The sequence below is a fragment of the Haplochromis burtoni genome, unplaced genomic scaffold (genome assembly GCF_018398535.1).
Source record: "Haplochromis burtoni strain Fernald_Lab_line unplaced genomic scaffold, NCSU_Asbu1 Contig_206, whole genome shotgun sequence".
Lineage (NCBI taxonomy): Eukaryota > Metazoa > Chordata > Actinopteri > Cichliformes > Cichlidae > Haplochromis > Haplochromis burtoni.
Genome location: NW_024582567.1, coordinates 321,930 through 349,291, shown reverse-complemented (window position 1 = coordinate 349,291; position 27,362 = coordinate 321,930). Strand labels below are relative to the sequence as shown.

Genomic DNA, 27,362 nt, shown 5'->3' with positions numbered 1-27,362 from the left:
ACGTACGCGTTACCGATATTCAATTCAATACGTAACTTATGAATATAATATGATGATGTTCTGAACTTATTAGTTAGAAATCTTATATTTCACGGCGACAGGCATTTTGCAAAGCTACCGCTAAAGGGGTCCTTCGCTTGGGTCCTTGGTCAACGTGGGAGACGCGAAAATGTGAAGTTGTTTTGAATATAGAGGAGCCGTCGTGGAATTTGTGACACTAAGATATGAAAGTTTTCCGTTTTCAGAATAAAACGTAAAGGCTGCCTGGGTATCGGTGGGATTTTTCTTACTATGATGCCAGGGGAGAATCAGTCCAAAGCGTTGGCAATCGCCGCGGACGCGACGACTGGAAACTGTCAAAACTGCTCTGTTTTGCAGCAGGTCGGTGATGTTTTGGGGGGCTTTTTTGTTACCGAGAAATCAGTTACAGTGCTTTACCTCATGTTTTCGATCCAGATCTTAAACATTATGGAGCGATTTAATGTGTTTTTATCTTGTGGAGTTAACGTGTTGATAAGTATTTACTAACTGTGATGTCCCCTGTTTGTTTTGTTGTCTTTCGTCAGAGTCTGGCTGAATATGTGTCATCATTCCTGGCACTAAAACAGAAGATAGCGGTTTCAGAGTAAGTACCAACGGGCGGTTATTGCCTTGGTAATATGTCTTACGTTGAGACTTGAACAGGTCGTAGTTGCGGTATACAGCATACTGTGTTTTGATTTGCTCTGAAACATGGCGGCTGTCATCAGCTACAAGCAAACTAGCTGAAATTACAATAATTTGTCCAAAGTTTCTCCCTATGTGCTTTCTAATGGAACTGATGTTCGTAAGTGACTATACATTTACTTGATTTTTTTTAAATAAGTTTTAAAGCCATTTCGCAAAGCATTGTTTGTTTGTGAATATAGGATGGAGAGAAGAGGAATGAGAGTCTGTACAAATAAAGTAGAATACATTTGTGTGAATGAGAGACATTGAGAGAAACTGCAAGGAGTAGACTAGGAAAAAGTATGAGTTTTAATGTTTGATGTCAATCATCCAAAGCAACAGACAATGAAGAAGAGAATGCAGGCAGGATTGAGTGGGTGGAGATGACAGAATGATCGCAGCTAGAATGAAAGGAGGTATTTGCAATATGGTAGTGAGATCTGCTATAAGGTATGACTGGCACTGCTGATGATGCAAAGACATGGAAAAGAGAGAGAGTGGATATATTAGACAAAGAATGTTGAAGATGAAGTTTCCAGGCAGGTGGAAAAGAGCAAGACCGCAACAAAGTTTGCTGGATGTAGTGATCGAGGACATGAAGTGGTTTGGTGTGACAGAGGAGGATGCTATGGAAGCAGGTGATCAGCTGTGGCAACTGCTAAAGAGAGAAGCCAAAAAAAGATGAAGTCTCGGTTTAAGTAAACCTTTCTATGCTCGTGTTACTCAGATAATTAAGACGGTGATCCTCTCACTTAGACACCTTGATAAATGGTGTGACTGTATATAAAAACTTTTTATTTTTGAAAACTAAGCTTTCATGAACAATATCCATTCACTTTCAGGACATTGTTACTTTATGAAAATTTGTAGAATTAATAAAACATAAAATGTTTTTGGGGTTGTTTTTTGTTCTTTTGCTACATTCAATTGGTTTAACACATGGATCCATGTTCTCAACTTGTTATGTGCAGTGACACAATCAGGCTTCAGCAGCAGCTGGAAGAGCTTCAGATCCGACTGGTTACTCTGGAGAAAAAGACGGCTGATTATGAATTGGTGCAAGCAGAACTGGAAGAAAAGAAAGTAAGCGGTTACACTTTACAATCTTATGAAATGTCCTAACCTGTAATCATATGTCTGACTCTTAATACTGTTTTCACACCAATAGGGCTGCTCGATTATGGCAAAAATGATAATCACGATTATTTTCACTGAAATTGAGATCTCGATTATTTGACGATATTTATTTAACCCTTTAAGACCTACTATAGAACCAAGTCCGCCAGAGCTTATATTATTTTTTTACATGTTGTAGTGCCATTTGTGGGAGCATTTCAAGTTGCTATACAACTGTTATAGCCCATATTTTAATAATATGTATGCATTAAGTCCATAGTAACTACATTAATTGCAAAAAAGTGCAATAAACTACAAAAAAATTGAAAATCGTTTTTGTTTTTTTACATATATTTCTACTTGGAGAAATTTAAGAGGTTTATCCCTCAAAACTTTAAATACAAAAAAGTTGCAAAAAATAGTTTACAACAACAGGAAATTTATTTTGAGTGTCTTCATAGTTTTATTTTGGAGATACACCAATTTTTATATACTGCAGGAAAAACAAAAAACAATCCTATGATGCAAATTTGCAAAGAAAACAGCAGGTGCATCAAAATAAACTATTTCCAGCAGTGCAATTCGAGTTCTAAGCATCCCAGAAACTATTCAGAAAAGTCAAACATGACTTATAAAAACACCAGTATAGGCTTTTAAGGCCTACAAGTAAAAAACTACATTTTCCGCGAAAATGACGTCACTTCCGGTTTCGGGCAGGAAATGGCGGACATGCGATAGTTCGCGCTGACGTCTGTTTCACTGTGGGAAGTGTTACGAACAGCTGATCGGATCGGCAAAGCGTGTTTCTGGAATATTATGTTTTTGTTGCTGCAAGCGCTTTTTATGCATTTTTGCAAAGCTTTATGTGGAAGGAAACCGTGACCGAGGACAAGCTGATGGCATAAGATGTAAGTACAACTCCTCCGGTTTCATATGCAAAAAAAATTATTGCGCTAGCTTACACGGTTCAGGTTCTACAGGGATTTAAAAATAGTTACACAAAACGGAGCGTGCTGCTCTGACCGGCTTTAAAGGGTTAACAATAAGATATCTTTAAAAAATAATATAAAATAGTGTGCAACACCACTGAAGTTTTTTTTACCTCTCTTTTCAACCAACGGCAGTCACTCTCCTCTCCAAATAACTTCTGCTTAGCTTTCCGAGCTTCCCTCGGGTCCTCTTAATCAGCGGTCTCCAACCTTTTTTGCGCCACGGACCGGTTTATGCCCGACAATATTTTCACGGACCGGCCTTTAAGGTGTCGCGGATAAATACAACAAAATAAAACTAGTACCGGTACCGAAAAAAAGATTTATTCATAACACACGTGAAAAGACCCAGGAAAACCGAGTTAACGATAAAAACGATAACAAAATAACGCTGAAAACCGATAAAAACCCTGAAAACCATACATTTCACACCTGAGCCTCAACTCTCGCGGCCCGGTACCAAACGACTCACGGACCGGTACCGGTCCAAGGCCCGGGGGTTGGGGACCGCTGCTCTTAATTGTTGTGACGTGTGTTCGAAATCAGAGAGGTGCGCTGGATTTGCCACACGGAGCAGCGCGAGAGTAAAGCATGAGGGAGGGGCTAATAATCGGCTCAGTCATTTTTAATGATCGTTGAAAGCCCAGATCGTAATCGTGATTAAAATTCGATTAATTGAGCAGCCCTACACACCAAATAATTCACACTCATAATATTTCATTAGTTTCTGGCCTTTGCTGATTATTCACAATTTTTTTTTTTTTTACAGAGTGCTCTTAAGGTGTATGAACAACTATCTGAAGAGGTGGAAAAACTGAAGGTGGAAAAAAGCGAGACAATAGCAGAGTATGTACTGGATCCAGTCTTGGTCATAACAGTACAAATAATGTTTTTTGCTTTGGAATTGTTAGTTTTTATTAATCTTCTTTCATTTTGAAGGGATTTTTTTTCTTTGTTTATTTTTGTTTTGTTTTTTGGTAAAGCACTTTGTGACACTGGATTTGATAAGCGCTACAACAGTATTATCATTATTATTAATGTTGTTATCATTCTAAAATGCTAACTGGCATTTTCCATTTTCATCAGGAACAAAAAGCTTGAAGACCAGCTAAAAAATGTTAAAGGTACTTTGCATTTGCATGGTGTGATTTGTACCAGGGAAGACTTGTAATTGTAATTGATTGAATTTGTCCTAAATTGTCTTTCTTAGATTTGGCAGACAAACAAACACTTGAAAACGCACAGCTGAAAAGAGAAAAGGCTGTGGTGGAAAACGATTTGCTGATATCTCAGGTAAACTAAGGGAATGCTCTCCAAATGAATTGTTTGACCTTAGTTTAATATCATAATTTACAAAAATGCAGCTAGCATTCACAGTAGCTTTACATAAATCTGCTAAAACTCATAAAAAAATGTCACTTGTTTAGACATCCTTGCAGAAATCTCAGGCACAAGCAGAGCGAGTTGAAAAACTCATGGATGAAAACGCCAAGATGACAAGCACGTAAGAATTTGCACGAGCTGTTGAAATATATGATTAGTCACAGTTTGAGGTTCATCTTCTTCTTTCTTTTTTTTGAGCAGAGCTTTTAAAATGAATTGCACTGAAAAAAGGTTCCATGTTGTTTTCTCATCAACAGAAAGGACAGCCTTGAAAGTAAAATCAGAATTCTTGAAGGTATTTAAAATCAAATTTTGCTAAATATTTTGTTGCTGTTAATAAGTTCTGAGTCTTTTATGTGTTTGTTTGCTGTCTAAGCTGTGATTTCTTTGATATTTTTTTAGATTCAGTTTGCCAACAGAAGCATCAAATTTCCCAACTGACCAAAGAGAAGACCATACTAGAGAAAAATATCAACGATCTACAGGTGCAGTAAAGCCCTTTACAAATGTTATGGATTAAAATATTTTCTAGTATGATAGACCAGAGTACAGGTTCGACAGCTCTGAGTTTTCAATTTTCAATGAGAGAAATCCAATGGACAGAGGAATATGAACATATACAATACAATACAATACAATACAATTTTATTTATATAGCACATTTAAAAAACCACAGGTATGCCAAAGTGCTTCACAGAATGAGTTAAGAGCAATAATAAATATAAAGTACAAAATACAAATAAAATATACTAACAGGCGGGTGACATAACTAACCAATAATACACCAGGCATAGTAGGCACCAGTGAAGTCCACACACAATGCTGAAGGTTAAAACATTATAAACATTAACAAAGTGATAAAGATAAGTTCCAGTACACTAAAAATGTGGGCTCTAGGAGACGGGGAAAGCAAGGCTAAACAAATAAGTTTTTAATCGAGATTTAAAAGATTGAATTGAATCAGACGCCCGAATAGCTAGGGGGAGGTTATTCCAGAGGTAGGGTGCGACAGCGGCGAATGCGCGGTCACCTCTGGTCTTGAGCCGAGATCTAGGTCGCACCAGGAGCATATGTCAATGCTGACCATGATGGTTATCCACATGGATGATCTGATATCCTCGTGTTGGTGTTGTTCCCAGACCATCATGAAAATGTTGTTCCAGATTCAACAATTTCATGTGACCTATCACATTGTTGTGACGTTATTCCTTTGCGCGCCAAGCCATTCGTGCATTTATGAAATTCCAATGTTGCAAGGACAATATCAATTCTGCTTACTGTTTATTAAAGGGTTAGGGTCAGGGTCTGTTGATCGGCGGACAGAGGCGGTTTCACGCAGCTTAAGTACAGTCTTTTGTTTTACGCCGGTTTTTCCCGAAGTCGCAAAAGTATGACGTCACAACATTCTGATTGGTCACTTGCAATGTTGATCCTGGAACAACATTTAGTATGATGATCTGGGAACAACACCAACACGAGGATATCAGATCAACCTATCCACATAGCCAAAACTCTGGAGCAGAGACAGCTGCATTACTGCATTAGAGTACGGCAATATGTCTGTGAAGGTTCTCTGTCATCCAGGTCATCGTGCTGCATTAGAGCCACACAGTGGATGGAGACTACAGTTTATTCTGAGCTGATTATAAATCAGTGATATAATTGCTGTTTCCATCCTTGTATATGGAAGACTGGATGATTGTAAAAGCGCTCATATTAAGTACAGTGTTCTGTGCTTTGAAATGAATCAGGGTGTTAGTCAGCTGGTTCAGACGCAGCAGGAAAAGGAGAGTCAAAGAGAAATCAGAGTTTGCTATAGAAAACCTGCCAGCAGCAGGTTAAGTTCAGTCTGTTACCCTGGTAAGAGTTGAAGTTCACTGGCTTTCTGGATCAGAATGCTCAAGTTTGCTAGCTAAGCCTGCTCTCTGGAATAGGATCCGACCATTATCTGTGTATAATTTCGTTTCTGTTTTGTAGGTGAGACTGATGAAACTGGAAAGGGAAAGGAACAAAGGTAAAAATCAACAATGAAAATTATTAACGATAATATTTTCAGCATTAAAGGAAACAATAATATTGTCTGTTTAATTTTTAACAGCATCCATTTCCTGACTTAAAATCTGTTTTTAAACAATATCTGAATTATCTCTCAAGAATACAGGAGCACAACAACTCAAGCAAGTGCGCCTGCAGAGCCTAAAATTGACAAAGGTATGCAGCTGTTTACAGATTTTGTGATTTCATTTGAAAAGCTGCGTGCATACACCAACCCCCAAAGCGGCCTGATTTTTACATTGTAATTGCAATTATGTTTTATCGTGTGTTGCAGAAAAGTTCCGGATGTTGCTAGAGAACTTGTGGGCATGTGTAGACCCAGAGCAGGAGTCGTCTGGAAACCAGTTGCACTTTCACGGTATTGTTTGTAACATAACAGCATATACGGTCTTTTCAGTTTGTTTTTCTTTTATTTAACAATTCTACACCTCTACATACACAATATCTTCTTTTATTCTTTTAATTTCAGAGTCCAGAGTTCCTCCTTCCTCTCCACAAGCCACACTGCACTCTCATTTGAGTAAAATGTCCCCGTTTGGTTCTCCGAAGATCAGTGAACCCCACAGTTTCCACATTCCAGCGAAAGCAACTTGCACGCCATTAAACCAGTCTCCTCGCACACAGGATGCCATCAAGCACAAAGCATCTCTTCAGTGCTCTGGTGAAAGAAAGCAGGCAGGCACTCCAAAAACGAGCAAGCGATCACCTAAGGCACGCAAATCTGCTGAGTCATCTACGGAGATGGACACATTATCTGTTGAAGAGATTATCAGATTGTTTAAGCCCATGCCTCCCAGTATTTCACCACTTCCAGATTTGGTGAGAATTTGGTTAGATCTAATATGAACGGCTTTTGTTGTTGCTTGTTGATCAAAGTGCTGATTTTCCTGTTTATGACTTTACACAGTGTTCTGTTTACTGCAGTAGTTTAAAGGAAAGTCTTTAATATAATGTGAAAGTTTGTTTTTGAGAAACGTGTGTATGGTCAGACACTAGTTGAAGTCCTTCTTGGTATCTTAAAAGGTTTCAAAGCTGTAGTGGCTGCACATACCTTTTAATTAGAATTGTCATCAGCTGATAAAACCCGTAAGATTAACTATTTAAAATCAAATACCTTTGAAAGATTACTCTTTGATAAACCTTGTTATTCTTAGGTCATGATAAATCTAATATCTTTTAAATTACATTCTTGCTTTCTTGTTTCCTTCAGAACACTGAGGTGGAATCCATGAAAATGGAGGTTCGAGAAAATGAAAGTCATTCTAAACCCTGTGAGGACTGGCCTGCTCTTAAACAAGAGCAGACCTTACACATTGCAACCTCACCATCAAGTCAAAGGAGTCCAAAATCAGCTGCACTTCAAATGAAGGAGAATGCAGACTTGTCGGTGGTCGCAGACGAGCGAGAGGGGGAAATTTCCAATGAAAAGGACTTTGAACCAACCAAGTTTGGCGACATTCCTAAAGTTATTGACAAAATCGCTACAGATGTGAGAGGAATACGTCCTCAAAACGACATGCTGATTGAACAGGAGCCATCATCTGCACAGTTATCACCACCATCATCGTTGTTTTCCACATCAAGTTTTACAGGATTGATTGAGGCTGTGCCATTACCTACTGAAAGTACACTTCTATCCTGTAATCCTGGCATCAGTAGAATCTCTAAAAATGAAAATGCCTTAGAAGATGCAAATGGTGATCTCTCAGAGACTGTAACAAGCATGGATGTTGACACGAGCCCTAGTGACATTACTGATAACAAAACAGTTGCTCCTGATGGTGGAGAGTCAGCCCTAATAAGTGACTCTATGGAAGGCATCGTGGCTGCAGCTACACAAAATAGTTCAGACATTGAAAAAAATACTCTGGATTCTTTTAAACTTCAGGACAGTACACGGTCTGGCTGCAAGGACTCTGATATACCTGAACATACTCCAAGTTCATCAGGCAGCAGTGACAGCATCACTGCTGTCTCTAATGAACATCTTGAAGAGAAATTGGAAGTTGATGAAAGCATCAAACTTCTTGGGAAGGAGGATGGGAATGCACAGAGGACTGCAGAAGATGATGTGGCAGCTTTGCCTGCATCATCAACCTGTAATAATATACCTCCACCCCCTACATCTCCGTTGTTAAAGAAGGAAGACGACCAGTCCGGTGCTGATCAGGAATCTGGCCTCGCAAATGTTGAACCTTTTAGAAAAAAGGATGCTGACATAGAAATAGTTACCAGCTTCCAAGAAACAAATACTATAAACTGTGAATCTTTGAAAGAAAGTGCACATTCTCTTTGCAAGCGAGTGAGTCCTTCCTGCCTTTTACCCTCTATAAAGCTGCAGGCTTTGGATAGTCATCCTGGAAAATTGAACGTTGATGTTAACATAGACCACGTCTCAACAAACAAACCAATTCCTTTTCCATATTTAGAGAAAGAATGTGACATTGAAAAAGCTACTGTTGAAGATCTTCCTCAGCACAAAGTACACACCAGTAGTAGTACGTCATTGGAGACGATGCCTGATTCCCCAGAGACAAATACTGTAAACTGTAAAGCTTCAAAAGAAGATAGACATTCTCTTTGCAGGCAGTTGAGTCCCTCATGTCTTTTGCCCACTGTAAAGCTGGCATCTTTGGACACTCAGCCAAACCCAGGAATATTGGATGCTGATGTTCAGACAGAAATTATTTCAACAAACATACAATCGCCTTCTTTCAGTTTAGAGGAACAAGGTGTCACCAAAAGTGCTTCTAATGAAGACCAGGCTCAGGATAAAATGAATGGAGGTGATACTACTCCATTAATTCAGAATCCTGCCACAGAAGGAAAAGATAAATCTTTGGACTTGCAAACGGTAGAGCCTGAAAATCTAATAAGAGAGGAAAAAACTACCTCAGGAGAAAGTTCAGCTGAAGCTCAGGCTCCAGAGTGCATAAGCAATGTTCGCGGCGAAATGGGTCCTCCACTTCCTCGTCTCCTTACCCCTTTGAAGACTCCTCCAAAGGCGAACAGATCTATCAACCCAAGGCAGGCTATTGGGAAACTATTATTTCCTTCACCCATGGATGGAATTGAATCTCCTACTTCACCTACTCAGACTAACAGAACACCGAACCGTCATCAGCTGAGTTCTTTATCCACAAACAGCCCACTCCCTCTAAATGGAGTCCCCTCATCACCACTTCAGTTCGGCTCTGCCACGCCTAAACATGCTGTGCCAGTCCCTGGTCGCCTGCCTTTGACAGCAGTGAGTTCTTCTCCTTCATCATCCTCAACGACGCCATCTCAGGAGAATTCCATGAGATTTCTCGACACCATGTATCCAGAGCTCTCTGCCCGGGCTCGTACTCTGAGCATTCTTAGAGGCAATGTCAATCTCAACATTTGCTCATCCGAGGGCAGAACATTACCGACAACCGACAGTCAGAAGTCTAGCTTTAAAACTATAAACTCCACTTCAACGGCCTTCACAAAGACTGAAGTGAGGGGAGAAAAAAGGCCTGCCATCGGTATGCTGCAGCCTAAAAGCAGTAAATGTCTCAGGCTTGATCAGGCTGCTGGTGTGACTCACAATCAGGTGCTTGCCTCCTCTTCAAAAAGTGGAGACGACACCTCATCAGCCCAGAATCCGACACTAGAACAGCCGAAAACTGAGACAACCTCTTCACCCCTGAAATCTGTAGAACATCCACAGAAAAATCTTATAGTTAACTCTTTAAGGAAAATTGAAGACCAGTGCTTTGATCTGCTGCCTGTGATCCGGAGCCATCTGCATGTTGGTAACCTTCCCAAAAAGCCTGTCTTAAGAGATGAGGAGAAGGAGGTCATCGCTGAAGTTTGCCAGAGCAACTCAGTTAGTAGACTGTTTATTGTTCTTACATTTTTTTATCTTTTAATTTCTGGTTGGAGGATCTACTGGGTTGAAAATAAAACAATCGCACTCTACTGCTACAATGCTTTTTAATAACCCTTTTGTCAGTAAATGTATTACCTCCTTCCTGTTTGTAAATTTTGCCACATACGAGTATGAAGGTAGTTTCATGTCAGCAAAATTAAGCAATTAGTTCACATCTGCCTCTCATCAAAATGTCTGACTAGTAAGAAGGTTCTTTGTGTGTAATTTGACATTTTTCTGTCTCTCTTGGTTTACACTTTAGGCAGATGACATGATTGTGGCCATCCTGAACAAACTGAAAGCTGGGAAAATGGACCTGAGTCGAAACTATGTCCAGGCCCTCTGCAGAGTCTACACTGGGCTCTGTAGGCAGAGGAGAGATGTGGAAAAGGCTCGTGTCCTGGCCTACAGCCTCCTAATAGAAGGTGAGCATTTTATGTTGTTCCATATTTATAAAAGCTTTACACAGCTTTTCTACACTAACATGGTTTTATTTAAAAATAATTCTAATGACAGTTTAAGAGAACTTGTATACGTGATAGCCAATTTGATTTTTGGTGTTGTTTAACTGGAAAACATAGTGACGGCATGGAAAGCTAAAGTTAAAGAACTACCTCTACTCGTTGTGATGTATTACTTAAGCTTATTTGTAGTCAATATTGCTATTATTTTCTTTATTTCATCCTTTTTGCAGATTTTCCAGATTCTGCGAAGCTGATTTTATTTATGGTGACAACATGGCCCAACCTTCTCACACACACCAGTTCTCTGTCCCAAGCCATTCATGCCGTCACCAAACTAAGAGCATCAGAAGAGCTTCTCAGCTGCCTTTTAGCATTTCTTGGCTGGAACAAGGTATTTTTTGATTACGAGTATGCATTCTTTAAATCAAGTAGTGTGTGTGCCCTCTTAAACTTATTCTTCCCATATCACTACAGACTCCTCCCTGTGACATTGACGAGCTGATCTCCAGAACACTTTCTGAGATCAGATCGGGATCAAATTTGTCCTTCACAAAACACAGTCGGTACGGGGAGGACCTTGGAGCCGAGGCTTGGGAACACGTCTATGCACTGCACCTGCTTTGTACAAACAAGAAGTGGAAGTGGACCTATGATAATTTACTAGGGTATGTTATTTTGTTTTTCTGTCTTGTAGTAATAATAATAATGTGAGGGTTTTGTTTTTTATGTGACTTGCAAATAAGATGTAAAAAGCCATGTCCAACATGGCTCCTGAAGGCACATAGCTTCTGCTTAACTTGTTCATTTTCTTTGACAGCAAGGAGTTGTGGCCACTGATGAACAGTTGGGTAACACAGCCAAGACAGCAACAACAGCCCATCTCTGATGTGGCTGTCGCTACTGTGCTCAGACTCATAGGTCAGATGTTTCCTAAATTTATTTGGTTATCAAGCTTTAAGCTGGAGGGATTTGTTGGAAATTACATTAAATGAATTAAATTGTTTTTGTAATAGGATGCCTTGGTCAGCTGGGGCTGAAGGAGAAGTGTAATTCTACTGTGGTCACTATTGCCAATGTCATCAATACATTTGGTAGGCACGGACCAACTGAAGGTAGGAAATAATTGCATACTGAAGGGAATACAATGTTTTTGTTAACATGGTATCTCTTTAATTTGTGTAGTGTTGATTTAAGCAAGATTTATATTTCTCTGTCTCAGACATGTTAAAGCACATTTGCCCATCTGTATTTTCTGTGCCATTAAGCACATGCTGATTTGCTGCTAAATGGAAGGGTTTCATGTAACAGTTCTAATTATATTATGTCACATGTGTGCAGGTGTGCCATGGGAGGTGCAATTAGCAGCCATCTACTGCATCTATGACCTATCTCCATGTAACCCCAAACAAGCCCTGGAAGCTCTTGCAGAATGGAGAGGAGAAACATCTCAAAGTGTCCCTCCTGCTGTCACTAGCTGCATTAACCAGCTAGCCTCTATTTGCAGACAAGCCAACAGCTAAAGTGCACAAATCCACAGACATGACAGTCTGTCCCCTTTTTTTGGAAACAGACGCATAAATTGGCGCTGATTTAAACTTACTGGGTGACTCACAAGCAGTTGTAAATTGGTGGTTCTAAAATTTTAAAACGTCCAGCAGACTGCTTTTTTGTTTTAATTTTTTTATGTGCACTTCTACTCTAAAATTATATAAAAATGTTTATATTTCTGAATTTTGTAGCAGTTTTTGTTTTTTAAATTGAAACTTTGCCTGTAGCAAATGTACTGGTATAACTTCTGTTATACTCAGATTAATGCTGTAAAGTACTGTACAGTGTGTATATGTGTGGTGTTGCTGTGTATGTTTTTCTGCTGAAGTTTACAGTTGTAGCATCAATGTCTGTATTCATGAAAAATAGGATTGCCAAAGTAAATATGTTGTACAGTTAAATGCTTGAGAGATTATTTAATTGTTTTTTTTTGGGGGGGGGGGGCGGTTTTCAAATTAAAATGTCCGAATTTGGATCCAAGTTGTGTTCATTTGCTGCAGTCTCTGTTAACCTAGGTCTTCTCAGTGATGTGTACATACTTCAAAGCTATTGGGAATGCTGCATACTATCGGATCAGCTTGTTATTTTTATAAAAAATTAGCTTGACACTAAAAAAGTAAAACGTTCACAGTTTGATGAACAGTGAGGTTTATTTTGCAAACGTCAGGACTCATTAAAATAGAGTAATACCCGAGGACTACTAAACCACTACAACAATCATGTTTTATCTTACCCGGTGTTCAGATTTATCAAATGTGGAAATTTTGTAAGAGCTGCCATTTCCGGGGCTGCCTATCAAAATAAAATCTACAATCGCTCGATAGCTACATTCATCATAACGTTCAAGCTCATACGAATTAGGACTTCTTTATTTAACCTCCATACAATTTGTTATGCTAGGAGCAGATAATCGTAGAAGTTTTATAAATCAAAACTATTTTAGTCGTTGATAGTGCGAAATATTTTAATAGAAACAAAAGCATGCTTTGTGCCAAATCTAAGAATAGCAACAACAGAAAGAACGCCTTAACTGGAAATAATAATAATAATGATAATAATAAGTAGCTCGTATTATTTTCTTTCTTTTTCATTTACTTTTAGTGCGTCAAAATAAAATAATTAAATTTAGTTAAATTTCAAGGGACCAGCTTCCGTTCTGTGAGGCCTGTATATTGTTAGCTTTACCGCTCTCTCGGGGCTGAGGGGTGTGTTCAAAGATTTAAATCCCTCAGACATGCGTAGATGCTGAATGCTACTGGGTGCGCCATATTGCTGTTTTACTAGGGTAGTGGAGTTAGCGAAGCCGCTTGGAAAACCAAACCCGTTTCCGGACATGAAACCCTGAGAGGATAATAAGTGAATAAGCGCGGTAGGATTTATTAGTTTGCTTGACTGCAGTGTGTTTCATTTGTTACATTGCTTGCCATTTTAAGAAGAGAAGAGGGGTTCCCGTTAAACTCTGAGTCCAATGGATCCCAGGACCGCTTGGATCCAGCCGGAGCAGAAGGTACCTGCCAGTACCCTGTGGATGCACATTTGGCGAACCCCTCAGGAATTCGGAGCAGGCTCCGGTATCGACAGCCGCCTTCAACACCAACGTAACTTTGCAGCGCAGAGCGCAAACTCCACGGACTCACGCGGTGAGTATTGCAGAAATGTAGCACCGCCACCGATGGTAGTGTTGGGGAACCTGTCGAAGCGAGACGGCAGCGGGGAGAGGGGAAGTGTCCGGAGGAAGGGCTCGTTGTCGCCGTCCTCCTCCTCTTTGGACTCGGAGGCCGAGAGTTCCTCGCCCTCTGGTTCCTGCCTGCACATCGACAATTTGAGCGTTACAGAAGAGGCTAACCAGTTCTTGCACTACGGCAAGCAGGAGTTGAAGGAGAACAGTCTCCGACAGCAATACCCTCTAACCCCTTTTCACACTGTTCAGCAACACTGGCGCAGCATGCAACAATCTACCGACCACACCCCCCCTGGGATAAGAAATCAGCATGGGAACAAGCACCACTATCAGACACATTCATCCAGCCGCAGGAAGCACCTGAACAGGGCCAACACTTTCCACGGCATCAACCCCCTCCTGTGCTTCGACTCCAATGGACATCATCCAGACTCTAATTGTAGCCCGTGGAAAACCAGGCGCTACAGCCAGGGCATCAATGGGTAAGGAAAAGGAGGGAGGAGGGGGTATGGACAAACTTTTCTTTTATCCAAATGCAGTGTTTCACCATAGATGTGCTTCTGGTTTACACTTTATTTCCGTCTTTTTAGTCTTCACGAAGAGATTATGGACTTCTTCAGCTTCATGTCACCAAAACCAGAAGAAGAGTCAATGAGAAGGGATGTAGTGAACAGAATAGAGGGGATTATCAAAGATTTGTGGCCCACAGTACAGGTGAGTGTCACCAGCATAGATGTTTACCTGTGCACACCTTTTGGACAGGTAACTATGGTGTGGGGTGGGGGTTTGGATGCTCAGTTTTACATACTTTTGTTTTTGTGATGTGCTGCCAACCCTCTCATAAGCGAAGTATGTTGGCTTATGAGTATCAGAGTAGCTTCTTAAAGTTAATCAAGAGACAAGCTGATGTTAGATTCTTGTTAAATTCAGGAGTACTCCTCCCTGCTTCCAGAGTAACACTGAACACACGAGTCAGATATATTTGGAAAAAAACTAACCTTTACTCCCACTCTTTGTCTGGCATCCAAATGTTCGGACACATGCTAGAACAGAAGGGATATTTCAACCGTAGGTACTTGTAAGCCTGCGGAAGTACAGCGATGACCCCAATCAAGTGTTTTTTACTGCCTTGGTCACAATAAAGGGCATCTTTTTACCCTGCACCTAACTTTATGAGAATCCAATTTCTTTTTTCTTTGCTGTTGGTGTATTCAGTAATTTTATTTTATTTTTTTATGGTTATAATTATGCAGCTTGTTTTTGTTTGTGATGCCCTGCATAAATCAGGCCTATGATTTTCATGGTTTCAGCAGTCATTACGTTTGGCACTTTACTACATTTGTGTGTCCTGCTTTATGCAGAAGGCAGTCAGCAGCATAGTTTACGCTATATGTCCAAACAGACTTGGCCAGATGTAATCATTCATTCATATTGCCTGCATTCCCAAAGTAACATTAGTAAATTATTTTCCGTTGTATACTGCCAACAGAGTGCACTCTGTAACAAATGGCTCTTTTGGGGGGGGGGTTCACATTATAAACATTTTGAACTAATCCTGGCCCACAGAAATCCCACTGGGCCTCACTGTGAATTGGATTCTTTTCCTTTCTTTTCTCTGAAGATCATTCTGTGTTACTCCTCCTATCCCTGGTGGTGATTTTATTTTATTTTTTTCTTTTCTAGAAACCAGACATTTACAGAGGCAATAGTTTTATTGCACATCTTGACTAATACATAAAATTAGTGTATTTTGACCATACACTGTATGTAGAACAGTAGAAAGCCTGGTCAACAAGCTGGATACATAAACTGTGGATGCAGCACAGATACAGATATCTGCGAATCAGTGCTATGTAAAAGACTCAGAAATATTAGAGTTCTGCTCAAGTAAGACTGGAGTTAAACCTTCTTGGGTGTGCTGCCCCACATAGCAGTGCAGCTGGCTTGGCCTTTACTTTTTTACTGAGTTTTATTGTTTTTACTAAGTCAAGAATTGGCCATATTTGCAGAAGGGTAGAGCACAAAGTTGTCACCTAATGCTAGCAGGCTTGGATGGCAAGCTGTGTCCAGACTGTATTGTTGCACACTCAGAGACATCTGCTAAGTAATGAATATTTATTTATCCAAATGGCTTAAAACTACACAAAAAGATTGCAAGGTCAAATTTAGTTTGAAAATCTTTTTTTTTTTTTTCCAAAATCATAAATAACAGCTTGCTAAACGGGAACTTCTGCTACTTCTGTCAGCAGTTAAATCATCCGTAAACACTAGTGACATAGTTCCATTGGCAGCCATACATGCTGGTGCCATGATGTTGCTTCCACCATGCTTGTGAGCTGATGTGTTATGCTTCAGTTTGCCCTTCTGCATACTTTTCTCTTCCAATCTTTCTATACAAGTTAATCATGAATTAATTTTTCCTGAAGTGAGCAGCCTTTTTTTAATTTTTTTTTTTATTTCTCTTTAGATATTGTCTGGTCAAGTCTAATTTTGCCATGTTATCGAGTGTATGATTTGAGCCTTGTTCCATACCCTCTGTATTCATGAAGGTCTCTCTTGATTGTTGACCTTGTCAGTTGATAGACTTGCCTCCTCGAGAGGACTCAGATGTTGTGAAGTTGTTTTTTTGTTTTTGTTTTTTATCTTAACCATCAAACTCTGTCATCCCCAGCCTGCGCTGGTCTTTCTCTTTTTGAATGACGTGCTTGACTGTTGATTCGGCCTCTTCTAAACTTTTTGCCATCTCTCTGATGTGTTGATTTTGGTTTGTCAGTTTAATGATGTTCACATTCAATGACCAGCTACCAATTAAGTTCAGCACTTGAAATAAATAAACTAAACAAAAAGTTACTTTTTTATTTTTAATAACCCACTGTGGTGGTGTATAAAGGGAAAAACAGCCATGTATGGCCTTAATTGTAACTACACTGAAGTCTTTATTTTATTTTTTTAAGGTTCCACATTGTCAGCTCAAAATCAAGGTCAAGCTAGCAAATACCTCAGATATGCTTATGGCTCTTGAAACCAAACCTATGTTGTCCTCTGCAGGTGGAGATATTTGGCAGCTTCAGCACTGGAGTTTATCTTCCAACAAGGTAACATTTGTTGCATTACCGTTGCCGTACACTCTCACCTTACACGGGCTACTTGTAAAATGCGCTGCTTTTTAGGAAGTGGGAGCACCATTTTTTTGTCAGTATTAAAATGCCACACTGCATTCAGTGTTCATTCTGCTAGAATTTACACTGAACTAGATGCTGTTTATTATAGTTTTTTATGTATGCATTGTATTTCTCAAGGTCTTGTCCTGAGAGTTGAGTTACAGAAATGAAGAGTGTTGAGGGGGAGTGACATTTCAGCAAATATGCAGGAGTTTAAAATATTCAGCAGCCTTATTTGGAAACATTGTATCGCATTAGCAAATGAAGTGATTTTTGGAGTGAGTACATACTAGAGATGGCACGATACCACTTTTTTATGTCCGATACCGATATCATAAATTTGGATATCTGCCGATACCGATATGAATCCGATATAGTGTTTTTTAATCAACAAAACTGTTTTTTTTAAATATCTTGCTGCATTTTGTATAAGTTCATACTCAAGTTTAAAACAACAACTACACTAAAGCTATTCTGTTATACCTGTATGCAAAAAAAAATATTTCATAGTTCAGCAATACTGATCAATCTAATAAACTTAAACCTACACCATCCTCCCTATTCTGGTATTTTAAAGAGTACTTAGCATAAATATTAAGCAACCTAACTAATAGGGTTCCAACTCCCAGCAACAACAAAAATAAATAAATAAAAAATAGGGAACCACCCCTCACGCTCCACCTCATGATGCTTAATCGACGTAATCAACCTTAATTTGATGCAGTGTGAAAAAAAATGCACAGAAATCAATTATTTTTCAAGAAATATTAAATAGATTCAACATCTTTCTTCAACAAAATTGCAGACTGCACAGATGGTACCTTCCCAAAGGAAAAAGTACTATAGCTTACTAGGGTATATATATTAGACTTAATAGTTACTATATACAGTAATTGACTTCTATTCATTTTACATCAAATTAAAACTTTGGGTGTCAGATAATTATTTATTAAAAGCTAGACATTTTAAATGAGAATAAGAAAGAAAAGTATGTCTTTGTGCCCCCTTTTCCCTGTTAATGCCCTATCGGCCCCCCTGGCTAAACTTTGCTAGATCCGCCCCTGCACAGTTACCAGCGTCAGCTACGTAGAAAAAGATCCTGGTGTAGAAAGTAATATTAAATAAATTCTAACAACAGCTGATCAAGCTTAAACGTGCTGCTGTTGTTCAGCCGCTGGTTTCCTCTTTCTGGTGCAAAGTGGGCCAAAAAGCAAACCAGAGACACGGACTCGCGACAGAAAAGCCGATCAGCTGATCGATTAAGCAGTTTCATGATTGAAGTAGCAGCAGAGAAGAGGCAGTCGCTCCATATATCTGTTAAGCTTAACGCAGGAATGCTTTACAAACATTCAGAGATGGACTTACACACTTGCTTTACTTCTCTCGGGATAACTTTGTCGGAGATGAAATGCCGGGTTGCTAGCGAAGCTCCAAATGCTATCCAGACCACCGACAGGTCCCGCATGCCACAGCCGCTCTATCACGTGATGCATACTGCTCCGACGTGCTAACGTTCTGAGGTGAGTTACGGCGTGTTGCAAGTTTTGTGAGGTGCTTTCGTGATATTTAATGGATCGGATTACATTTTTTTATTTTTCTCCGATATCCGATCCAGTAATTAAGGTCAGTATCGGACCGATACGTAATATCGGATCGGTCCATCTCTAGTACATACAGCATCTGTTTTGTGCAATGGTTGTTTTCATTGGATTCACATAATACTCGCTCAGCAATGAAAATTAAACTGCCTGAACAATTAAATATTGGTTATGAAATAAAACTGTCTTTCTAACATGTGTACACAAACCAACAGGCAGAGATCACTGCTGCTTTCTTTATTATTTGTACATATGTTATGTAGTCAAAAGCCTTTTTGTTGTGCAGATAAGATTGAAGTTTTATGACTGGAACATGGTTACAGTAACTTCTCTTTTGTCTTGTTGTAGCTATTATTTTTTTATTTTTTTATTTATTTATTTTTACCATTTGGTGTGTGTCTGAGAGACGTGTAAAGAAACCGTTTGAAATTATGTTGCTTTCATTCTGCTGCGTCCTTAGTGACATTGACCTGGTGGTGTTCGGAAAGTGGGACCGTCCTCCGCTGCAAGAACTGGAGCAAGCCTTGAAAAAACACAATGTGTCCGGCTCACATCCCATCAAACTCCTTGACAAAGCTACAGTAAGTCGAGAGAGAATCCTGGCTTTTTAATTTTGGCATTGCCAAATTGTGAACTAATTCTTGACATTTCCTTAGGTGCCAATCATCAAGCTTACAGACTGTGAAACACGGGTCAAAGTGGACATCAGCTTTAATGTAGAGACTGCAGTCAAAGCAGCACAGTTCATCAAAAGCTACCTTAAAGTAAGCCTTTAACGACAGACTTTTTTCCCTTTTTAAAAAAATGAGTTTGTGTAAATGATCGTTTTGTTTTTCTGCTAATTTGTTTTATTTTTATTTTTTTTTTCTTGTAGAAGTACCCCGTTCTGCCACCCTTAATCTTCGTTTTGAAGCAGTTCCTGTTGCAGAGAGAATTGAATGAAGTCTTCACTGGAGGCATTAGCTCATACAGTCTTATACTAATGGCCATCAGCTTCCTGCAGGTACACAGTGATGCTCATCAGCAAAGTGATTAGTTCCAGAGTTGATAATAACTACATTCTGGTTTATTTAAAATAAAAACATTTTGGAAAAGTTGACCAAAAAGTTGTTAAAATGTAAAGTGTTACACAGCAAAGGTAATAAGTTCTTTATGTCCTGCTAATCAGCTACACCCTCGGATAGACACGAGCCGTCCCAACATTAACCTGGGCATCCTGCTGATTGAATTTTTTGCACTGTACGGCCGTGATTTCGACTACATTAAGACCGCCATCAGAGTGAAAAATGGAGGAGCCTACCTGTGCAAGGAGGAAATGCTCAAAGAAATGGAGAATGGAAACAGACCATCATTGCTCTGCATAGAAGATCCAGTCCAACCAGGTCAGACTAAAATAAAGAAAATGTTCAAATGTGAATAGAATTTGTACAAGACATTACTGCAAAAGCAAAAAAAAACACAGGTATTTATTGGCTGCTGGAAGGGCAATCCAAAGTGAAGGGAAATAAAAAATGTTAAAGAGCTGCAGTATAATCACCTGTGGGTTCAGTAACAATAAAAGTTTGATTGCTGTACATCCCAAAACATTTGATATATGAACGCCAAAATGTGTCATGCTGTCAGAGTCAGTCTTGTAATGCTCAGCTAATCGAGTGTGTGCGTGTGTGTCTGTGATCTTCACAGGCAACGACGTGGGCAGAAGTTCATATGGGGTTCTGCAAGTCAAGCAGGTTTTTGACTTTGCCTACATGGTACTAAACCATAGTGTTTCTCCACTTTCACGTGCATACCCTAACAAAGACTGTGACAGGTTTGTGCCAACCCACCCCCTCCTAATCATAAGGAAAGTGTAACCTTTCCTTATGAGTTTAATCTTGTGTTTTTACAGTGTTTCTCTAAGTAGTCATATTTTACTTTCTCTATGTTGCAGTACTCTGGGAAGACTCATCAAAGTCAGCCAAGAGGTCCTGAAATACAGGGACTGGACAATCCAGAAGTGGGGTGCCAAGCAGTATGCCAAGCTGGGAAACCACAGAATGTTGTCTTCAACTTCTGGTTAGTGCCTGCTTCGCGTAACATGAACTGGAGTTCAGTTTCAATAACTGATGTTGCTGAAAAGAGGAAAATGTGTCAAATATACCCAATGCAGTCTAACCGTAATCTGTTTGGTCCTAGATGTTGAGGTTTGCGAACAGGATCTGGCCAGGCTGATGCTGGGTGGGGATCAAAGAGACGCATCCTCCCCGCTCAGTGCCGACTCCCCGTCACCATCTCCAGTTTTCGTTAACAGCCCCCATCACCGTTTGTCCTCATCCTCTGCTTGCTCGCTCTCCTCTTCTTCCTCTTCTGGAAGTGACATAGTAAGGGCAAATATTCTTTTCTTCATTTTACCAAATTATTTGACCACCACTTTGGCACACAAGGTGGCAATTCAAAATATGTAAAGATAAAGCACATAGACAAAGCAGCTATAATGTTCCATCACAACTTGATCATAGTCCAAATGTTTAAGGTTTTTCTCTTGTCAGTCTGGCTTTCTTAACTTGTATATGGACATTCCTAGGAATCTGAATCCCCTCACGGCACCAATACTACTGTCCAATTCCATCCCCTGACCTTCCAGTCAATGTTTCAGATGACTACTAACCTGAGGACTGCGCATCCAGCAGGCTTTATTCACACAATGCATCAGGTCGGTCTGTTTCTTCATACTGACATTTATATTTCAAAAGGCAAAGTCCAAATTTTTTTTTTTTTTCCCAAATGCCCTTTAATGCTTTAAAAGAATCCCAAATTCAATCTTTTTCTTTTTTCCCCACAATTTTTCAGATCCAGATGTCCCTCCCAGAAAACATAGCCATCCCCCATCTCTCCGATTGCCGCTTCTACCACGAGACTCCTCCTTCCATCGGCGTTGTGCACCGTCATTCGCCACAAGTCGCACCACAAACCCCTCAAATCTCACAATACATGAACTCTACCAGCCCTCTCCTAAGTCCCCACCACCACCAACAACAACTTCACCACCCTCAGGTAGGAGGACTGCAAAGCCGCTCTTATGCCATGGGATCCAATTCCCACGGTTCACTGGAGCATCCCAAACTTGTCTTCAAGCACAATCAGTGCAGTAACCTCCAAGGCCAAAGTCACGTTAACTTCAGTCCTCAGCGCAGATTTGTTCCCCAAGTTCATAACGCTACATCGGGTTTCAGGAACCAGCAGCAGTACGGCCGTAACGCCTGTCGACGCAAAAAGAAGGACAATTTTCCTGCCTTGAACCAAATCAGATGAAAGAATACACCTACAGTATTTGTCCCAACTGGTTTCTGAAGGCCTCTCTACAACCATCAAAGTGATCATGTGATGATACTTTTCTTTTTTTGAAATCTTGATATGGGAGGCTGTCAAAAATGCACCTTATCGTGCTAGCATTCCCAAGTCTGTTCACTATGCCGCACACTTCCTGTCCGAAAACTGAATTTAAATCCATGACTGAACTCATTTTGTTACATCTGTCTGAAGTCAGAAGCCCCTCTCTCAATGTGACGCACACCAGCACAGACTTGATTGAGGATTTTCCAGACTTCACCTTCTCATCAGTGTTGCTTCCTAGTTTATTGAGCAGCTCAAGTCAAGTAGAGTTTCCATGGAACTCGGACCTTTTTGAACATCGTGTGCCATTTTACTGAACTGGTTCATCGAGCCTGGCATCTCTTGAACTTTTGACTCTTGTCGGGGCCCATCTCATCAGGTTTGGGGGCTCATTTGATCCTGTGAATGCAACACCCTATTAGCTGAACTCTTCATGAAGAGCCCCTACAGCTAGGGCTATTACTACAACTTGTACTCTGGATCGAAGCACTACCTTTCTACCTATGCAGCTCAACGCTGACAGTGTTTTTGGTGTGACGGCACAAAAATGGACCTTATCGCAAGTGCTCAAACTGTGATGACTTGTTTGAATGTACGAAGTGTTTTGTGTGTGTGTTGGGCATCATCCGTTGTCTGCTTCCCTTTTTTTTTTTTTTTTTTTTTTTTTTTTTTTTTTTTTTTTTTTTTTTTTTAAATTAAATTGGGTGGTTGTTGTGTTTTAAGAACTTTTTCCCCTCACTAATGTCTCCTCCCCCCACACACATTAGCACCTCTGTTTTGTTCTGTACTGTAAACATTGCCACCTTATATTATGTCTGTTGCATTTCTGTGCAATATTGACCAGTTTTTTTAATTTATTCCACTTTTTTTTCTTTTTTTTTCTTTTTTTTAATAAGGGAGTTCTCGCCACTATAAGGTTGCTTTTTATATTAGCCTACATTGATCTGTGCAATAGGATTTGAGGGCCTAGGACTGTCTGTTTAAAGCTTTCCAACACAAGAGGGAGCTATGGTGTAATGTGAGAAATGTGCCAAAAATCCCATGATGCCAACACATAACTATTGTCATTTACCATTGATTTATGATCACTTGAAATTTTCCCAACTGTCCAAATATAGCTCCTCCCACCACTGGTTCTCATTTTAAACATATCACTTAATTTGGGGGTTTGTTTTTGCTTTCTTCATTAGTATTTCCTCTTGATAGGCTGTGTTGGGGAAATGCACCTTTTTAGCAGTTATATCTTGTTAGTTCAAGAAAAGTTGGTGCTATTTATTACCAGCAAAGTGCTTGTTTTCTTGCCTTATATCTTTTTTGATTCTGTTAAAGCAACAATGTAACTGCCTTTCTAAATGACCAAATCTGACCCTCCTCCGTTACATAGTCGGAGCCTTTTGTGTTTTGTCAGTGGCAACAAAACTGTTGGACTTTTATTTTTGCCATACAGCTTGTAGATGTAAGCTCTGAGAGCAGACTCCGATCGCAGTCAGTGATTGTTAGCATGAGCAGCATGTCCGTGAGGTGTGTGTGGGTTTTGTTTTGTTTTTTCCCCTAAATTGATAAGAGTAGTTGATTTGTGCAAGAGGGCCTTGTATTTTTTTCCAGAGGTTTTCCTCTGCCATCTTTAAAGTCAGTATTTCAAAGACAGTTTCACAGCTAAAGTTTACATAGCGACTTGTGCTTGGCAAACCAGAGATCAGAGATTTATTGTTACAAGACTTTTGGCTGAGGCAAGAGTAAAAATCACTTAAAGTCTCGTGTTTCGAAAGTCAGATTATTGTAACATGCCGTGTACCAAACTGATGGACACATGATGCTGTCAGCTTTTTTTTTTTTTTTTTTTTTCTCCTCCCCCCAGTGCAGCTTTTTAGCAATATGTTTAAACGATAATCTAGGTTGTTACATGAACCAAATCTCCCCCCAGCTCATTCCTTCCTGTACATTTAATGGCTGGTTGTATTGTGTAAACAACTGACTTTTTTTTTTTAAATACAATTTTTCTATTTTTTTAATAAACATTTTAAAATTCCAAAAGTCATTTGTGTGTGAGAGAGAGAATTTGTGGACTATACCCAAAAAGTGACTGTGTCCAAGGAAACACACTAATTTAGTTTTTCTCTCAATTGCTTTGATGCAATTTTTCCTGCAGAAGTTATTCTCACTACTCTTCATGCAGTTGAGGCATTTTTCATAACAGTCACCTGTGCAAAAGATACTACAACAATCAAAACCTTTTTCATAGTTTCAATATCATGTAAGTATATTGTAATCCCACAAAGTCTCTCATGGGGGCACTGCTGGGTCATTTGCTTGGTGTAGCTGCTCCAGAGTCATTAGCTTTCAGATTGTCAGCAGGGAAATGGGAAGAAGGGGCTTCAATGAAGTGGTTCATCTAAAGGTTTAATCACTAGAGGGTTAGTGGCTGAAACTGTCATTTTATTTCAATTAAAGCAATGGAAAAGGGGGCAACGAGGATGCCCCCTTTTAGTCTTTCATTTAAAAAAGCTGACTAAGACACTAGGAAATTTGACTTTAAATCTACGGCTTGTAATGATTACTTTGGCACAGTTACAGTTCATAATATTGTTAAAAGTTGGTTCTTTGTTCCTGATAGATCTATTTACTAGATTAGATCATAGGGCTCATGGGATCTGGCCTATGCACTGATGAGAAATTCAGCTGCCTTTCCACACAGTGGTTGTTCACACAGTTTGTGCTGCTACATGGTTTGCCTAAAAGCATGTCAGCCCTTAGGGGAAACAGAAGGCGCCTCCAGTTAGCATTCACCTGCTGAGATCTGCATGCAGTAAAGGGGGCACTTGTCTTTATGTAATGCTCGCAAAGAGTGAATATCTTTCTCTAGATAAGAGCGCATTTCAAAAAAATAAATACATTTATACTACGTTAAGAATGACAACTTTGCTGTGCTCAACATGTCAAGAAAATAGCTTTCCAGTGGGAATAAACAAGCCTTTTTCACGTATAAATCGGTACAATCTCATTGTGTGCTAACCAGTCAAACTGAAATGGCTAAAGAAGGTTCTTTAAAAGAGCTTCCTTTCAACCTATACTGGAATTAAATATAGCTTATGCCTCCAGGCTGTCTGAAAGCACCATGACTGTAGTTTAAAATTTGGTGTCGATACATAGTATCAGGGTATAAGGGACATTTTGGTCCAGAGAACAATTATTACAATATTATTTTCGCTTGTAATGGTTGTTGGTCTGACTCATAAAATAACACCCAGGTAAAGTAGGTAAAATATGGAGACATAAATCATATATACATCAGATTTTTGCCATACACATTTTCAAATGATATAGCTGTTATCTCCTCAATGCCACCCAATAGTGCTCAGGCCAGTTTTTTGTTTTTGGGGTTTTTTTTTTAAGAAGTGTTAGAAGTGACATTGACAAGTCTTTTTTTCTGTTTTTCTGCCAATTATTCTTCCTTTGTGTCTTTCTGAAATACAGAGAAAATGTGATCAAAGGCTCAGCCTTAACTACTGACTGGTTCTTTTTGTCATGCTTTCAAGATATATGGAAGAGACTTTTCTACCATTATGCTATTTACAGCATGGAGCCATGTAGACACAGATGATGCGAGCACAGAGTGTGCATAACAGAGACGAAAATGACAGTGATGGTGTTGTTTTAGTGCAATGGAAAGGGAAGTCAAGAAATAAAAAGTCTCACGGACTTTTTACTTTTGCACCTGTAAATGGATCTCTAAGTGAAAGATGATGTCCATCTGAAGTTCTGTACGACTGTAAAATCGTAAATGTACTGACATCGGTCTCACTTCACTTTTCACTTTCTATTATGCCTTTCTTAGTTCAGCCTCTTAGAGGAAAAAAAAACCTTTAAACATGGTGGTCTTCGAATTCTACACACTATTCATACTCTTATTTTTATGTATTTATATATTTATTGTAAATTTGTTTTAGAATAATGTATTATAACAATAATAATGGTCTAAATGTCGACCATCAAAGCCCCCTGAATATGCCACTGATAGCTAAAACTAAACATTCAGATTGAGTTTCCACACTATAGCTATATAAAATGTGTCTAAAATCAGATCCCATTAATTGTGGCCTATGTGCACCCACCATGTTCATTCATCTTTCGTTTACGTAGGACCTGTTAAATAGCTTATCTCCCTTTTGTGTTTCCAAAGTCAAAGTATAATACTCTTAGCTAACAAGCATAGCCTCTTGGCCTAGATATCTCCACTTACCTTGATTTCATGCTCATTCGTGGTTCAGTCCAATGTGCTCACTTGAGATATCTTTTCTTCTTTGGCTCAAAGAGGCCTGATGGATTCTGTATTCTGCCTGATAAAATGGCTCCATTCAGCCTCTCTCTAGTCTAAAGCTCACTAATGACCCATACACACCAGTATTCATTTTCTTCTCACAAAACCTATTTTTCTCTGAATAATGGAGCTTTTTTGGCAGTTTTAAGAAACATACTTCTCTAAAGACCCTGACAGAGGAATGGAACAGACCCTAGTTACATCTATATCTTTCAGATAATTAGTTCCATTTTTTGGAGATTTCTTTAGAAGGCAGTGTTAATTTTTCATATTCAACAGGCGGCTGTCAACAAACATTGCATAACAAAACTGAGGTACAAATCTCATCAACCAGCACAGTTGCTGACGGATGTTGGTCCGAAATTTTCTAAAGGTGTAGAAACTCAAAAGGTTTCATTTATCTAAATCAAACCATACATTCAGTTCAGATTTCATTTCATTTCAAAACATTTATGGTTACACACCCAGACTTTCAATAATAAAAGACTAACTTCGCATAATGCAAAGTAAATTTGTCACAGATAAAAATGGCTAGCACCTCATTTGATAAATGCTCCATATTCTTCTCCAGCTAGTTGCTTACTTTGCCTGTTTGTTGCTTGTTCTTGGCAAAGTTTCCACAGTGAGTTTTTTTTTAATCAGAGTACAGGAGAGCTGTGAGACTGAATCAAAATGTCTAATTGTAAAACTAAAACAATGAGCTGAATGCCATTATAATCTTCAACAGAGCCAACAGCAACTGCAGAATATAGATAAGTTGATGTCAGTTTATCATTTCAAGCCTTCCACATTATCATGCCAATTCCATCTGGTGTTAAATATTTGACTAATCCAAATTACTTTGGGTGTAGATTATGAATAGCAAATAGCAAATAACAAATAAAATTACGGTGCATAACATACATAAAATGAAACCTACAAATCATAAAAATATACGATGTAGGTTCTTTGAAAGTTAACACCAAGAATAAACTTAGAGAGCGAATGCATGTTTCCATGATTAAATGATGACTGCATTATTTTTATATTCAGCATGCTCGGTTTTGAGGTTGTATTTATACAGAAAAACACATT

At 39.3% G+C, this 27,362-nt stretch overlaps 2 protein-coding genes across 4 annotated transcripts; both read left to right on the top strand.

Moving 5' to 3' along the window:
* The first annotated feature begins 133 nt into the window (after window positions 1-133).
* On the top strand, window positions 134-12,875 carry ice1 (KIAA0947-like (H. sapiens)). 3 transcript variants are annotated; one of them, XM_042226308.1, is made up of 21 exons: window positions 572-625; window positions 1,045-1,158; window positions 1,248-1,346; window positions 1,680-1,791; window positions 3,583-3,659; window positions 3,900-3,937; window positions 4,024-4,106; window positions 4,241-4,317; window positions 4,454-4,491; window positions 4,599-4,681; window positions 6,174-6,210; window positions 6,351-6,407; window positions 6,526-6,609; window positions 6,721-7,070; window positions 7,462-10,104; window positions 10,409-10,571; window positions 10,841-11,001; window positions 11,085-11,275; window positions 11,428-11,528; window positions 11,624-11,722; window positions 11,949-12,875. In XM_042226308.1, the coding sequence occupies exons 2-21, from the start codon at window positions 1,100-1,102 to the stop codon at window positions 12,128-12,130; spliced, it is 4,734 nt and encodes a 1,577-aa protein (XP_042082242.1). In that variant the 5' UTR covers window positions 572-625; window positions 1,045-1,099; the 3' UTR covers window positions 12,131-12,875. The 3 variants fall into 3 exon arrangements, with proteins under 3 accessions (XP_042082243.1, XP_042082242.1, XP_042082241.1); XM_042226309.1 differs by lacking the exons at window positions 1,045-1,158; window positions 1,248-1,346 and adding an exon at window positions 134-381 and having other exon boundaries at window positions 567-625; window positions 11,949-12,874; XM_042226307.1 differs by lacking the exon at window positions 572-625 and having other exon boundaries at window positions 691-1,158.
* A 501-nt stretch (window positions 12,876-13,376) lies between these two features.
* On the top strand, window positions 13,377-23,809 carry LOC102297229 (terminal nucleotidyltransferase 4A). The gene is made up of 12 exons (XM_005936032.3): window positions 13,377-14,321; window positions 14,430-14,553; window positions 16,888-16,934; window positions 19,059-19,179; window positions 19,255-19,362; window positions 19,473-19,601; window positions 19,767-19,980; window positions 20,282-20,408; window positions 20,529-20,653; window positions 20,774-20,958; window positions 21,162-21,290; window positions 21,428-23,809. Exons 1-12 carry the CDS (start codon window positions 13,627-13,629, stop codon window positions 21,887-21,889), a joined length of 2,466 nt encoding a protein of 821 aa, XP_005936094.1. The 5' UTR covers window positions 13,377-13,626; the 3' UTR covers window positions 21,890-23,809.
* Window positions 23,810-27,362: the final 3,553 nt, after the last annotated feature.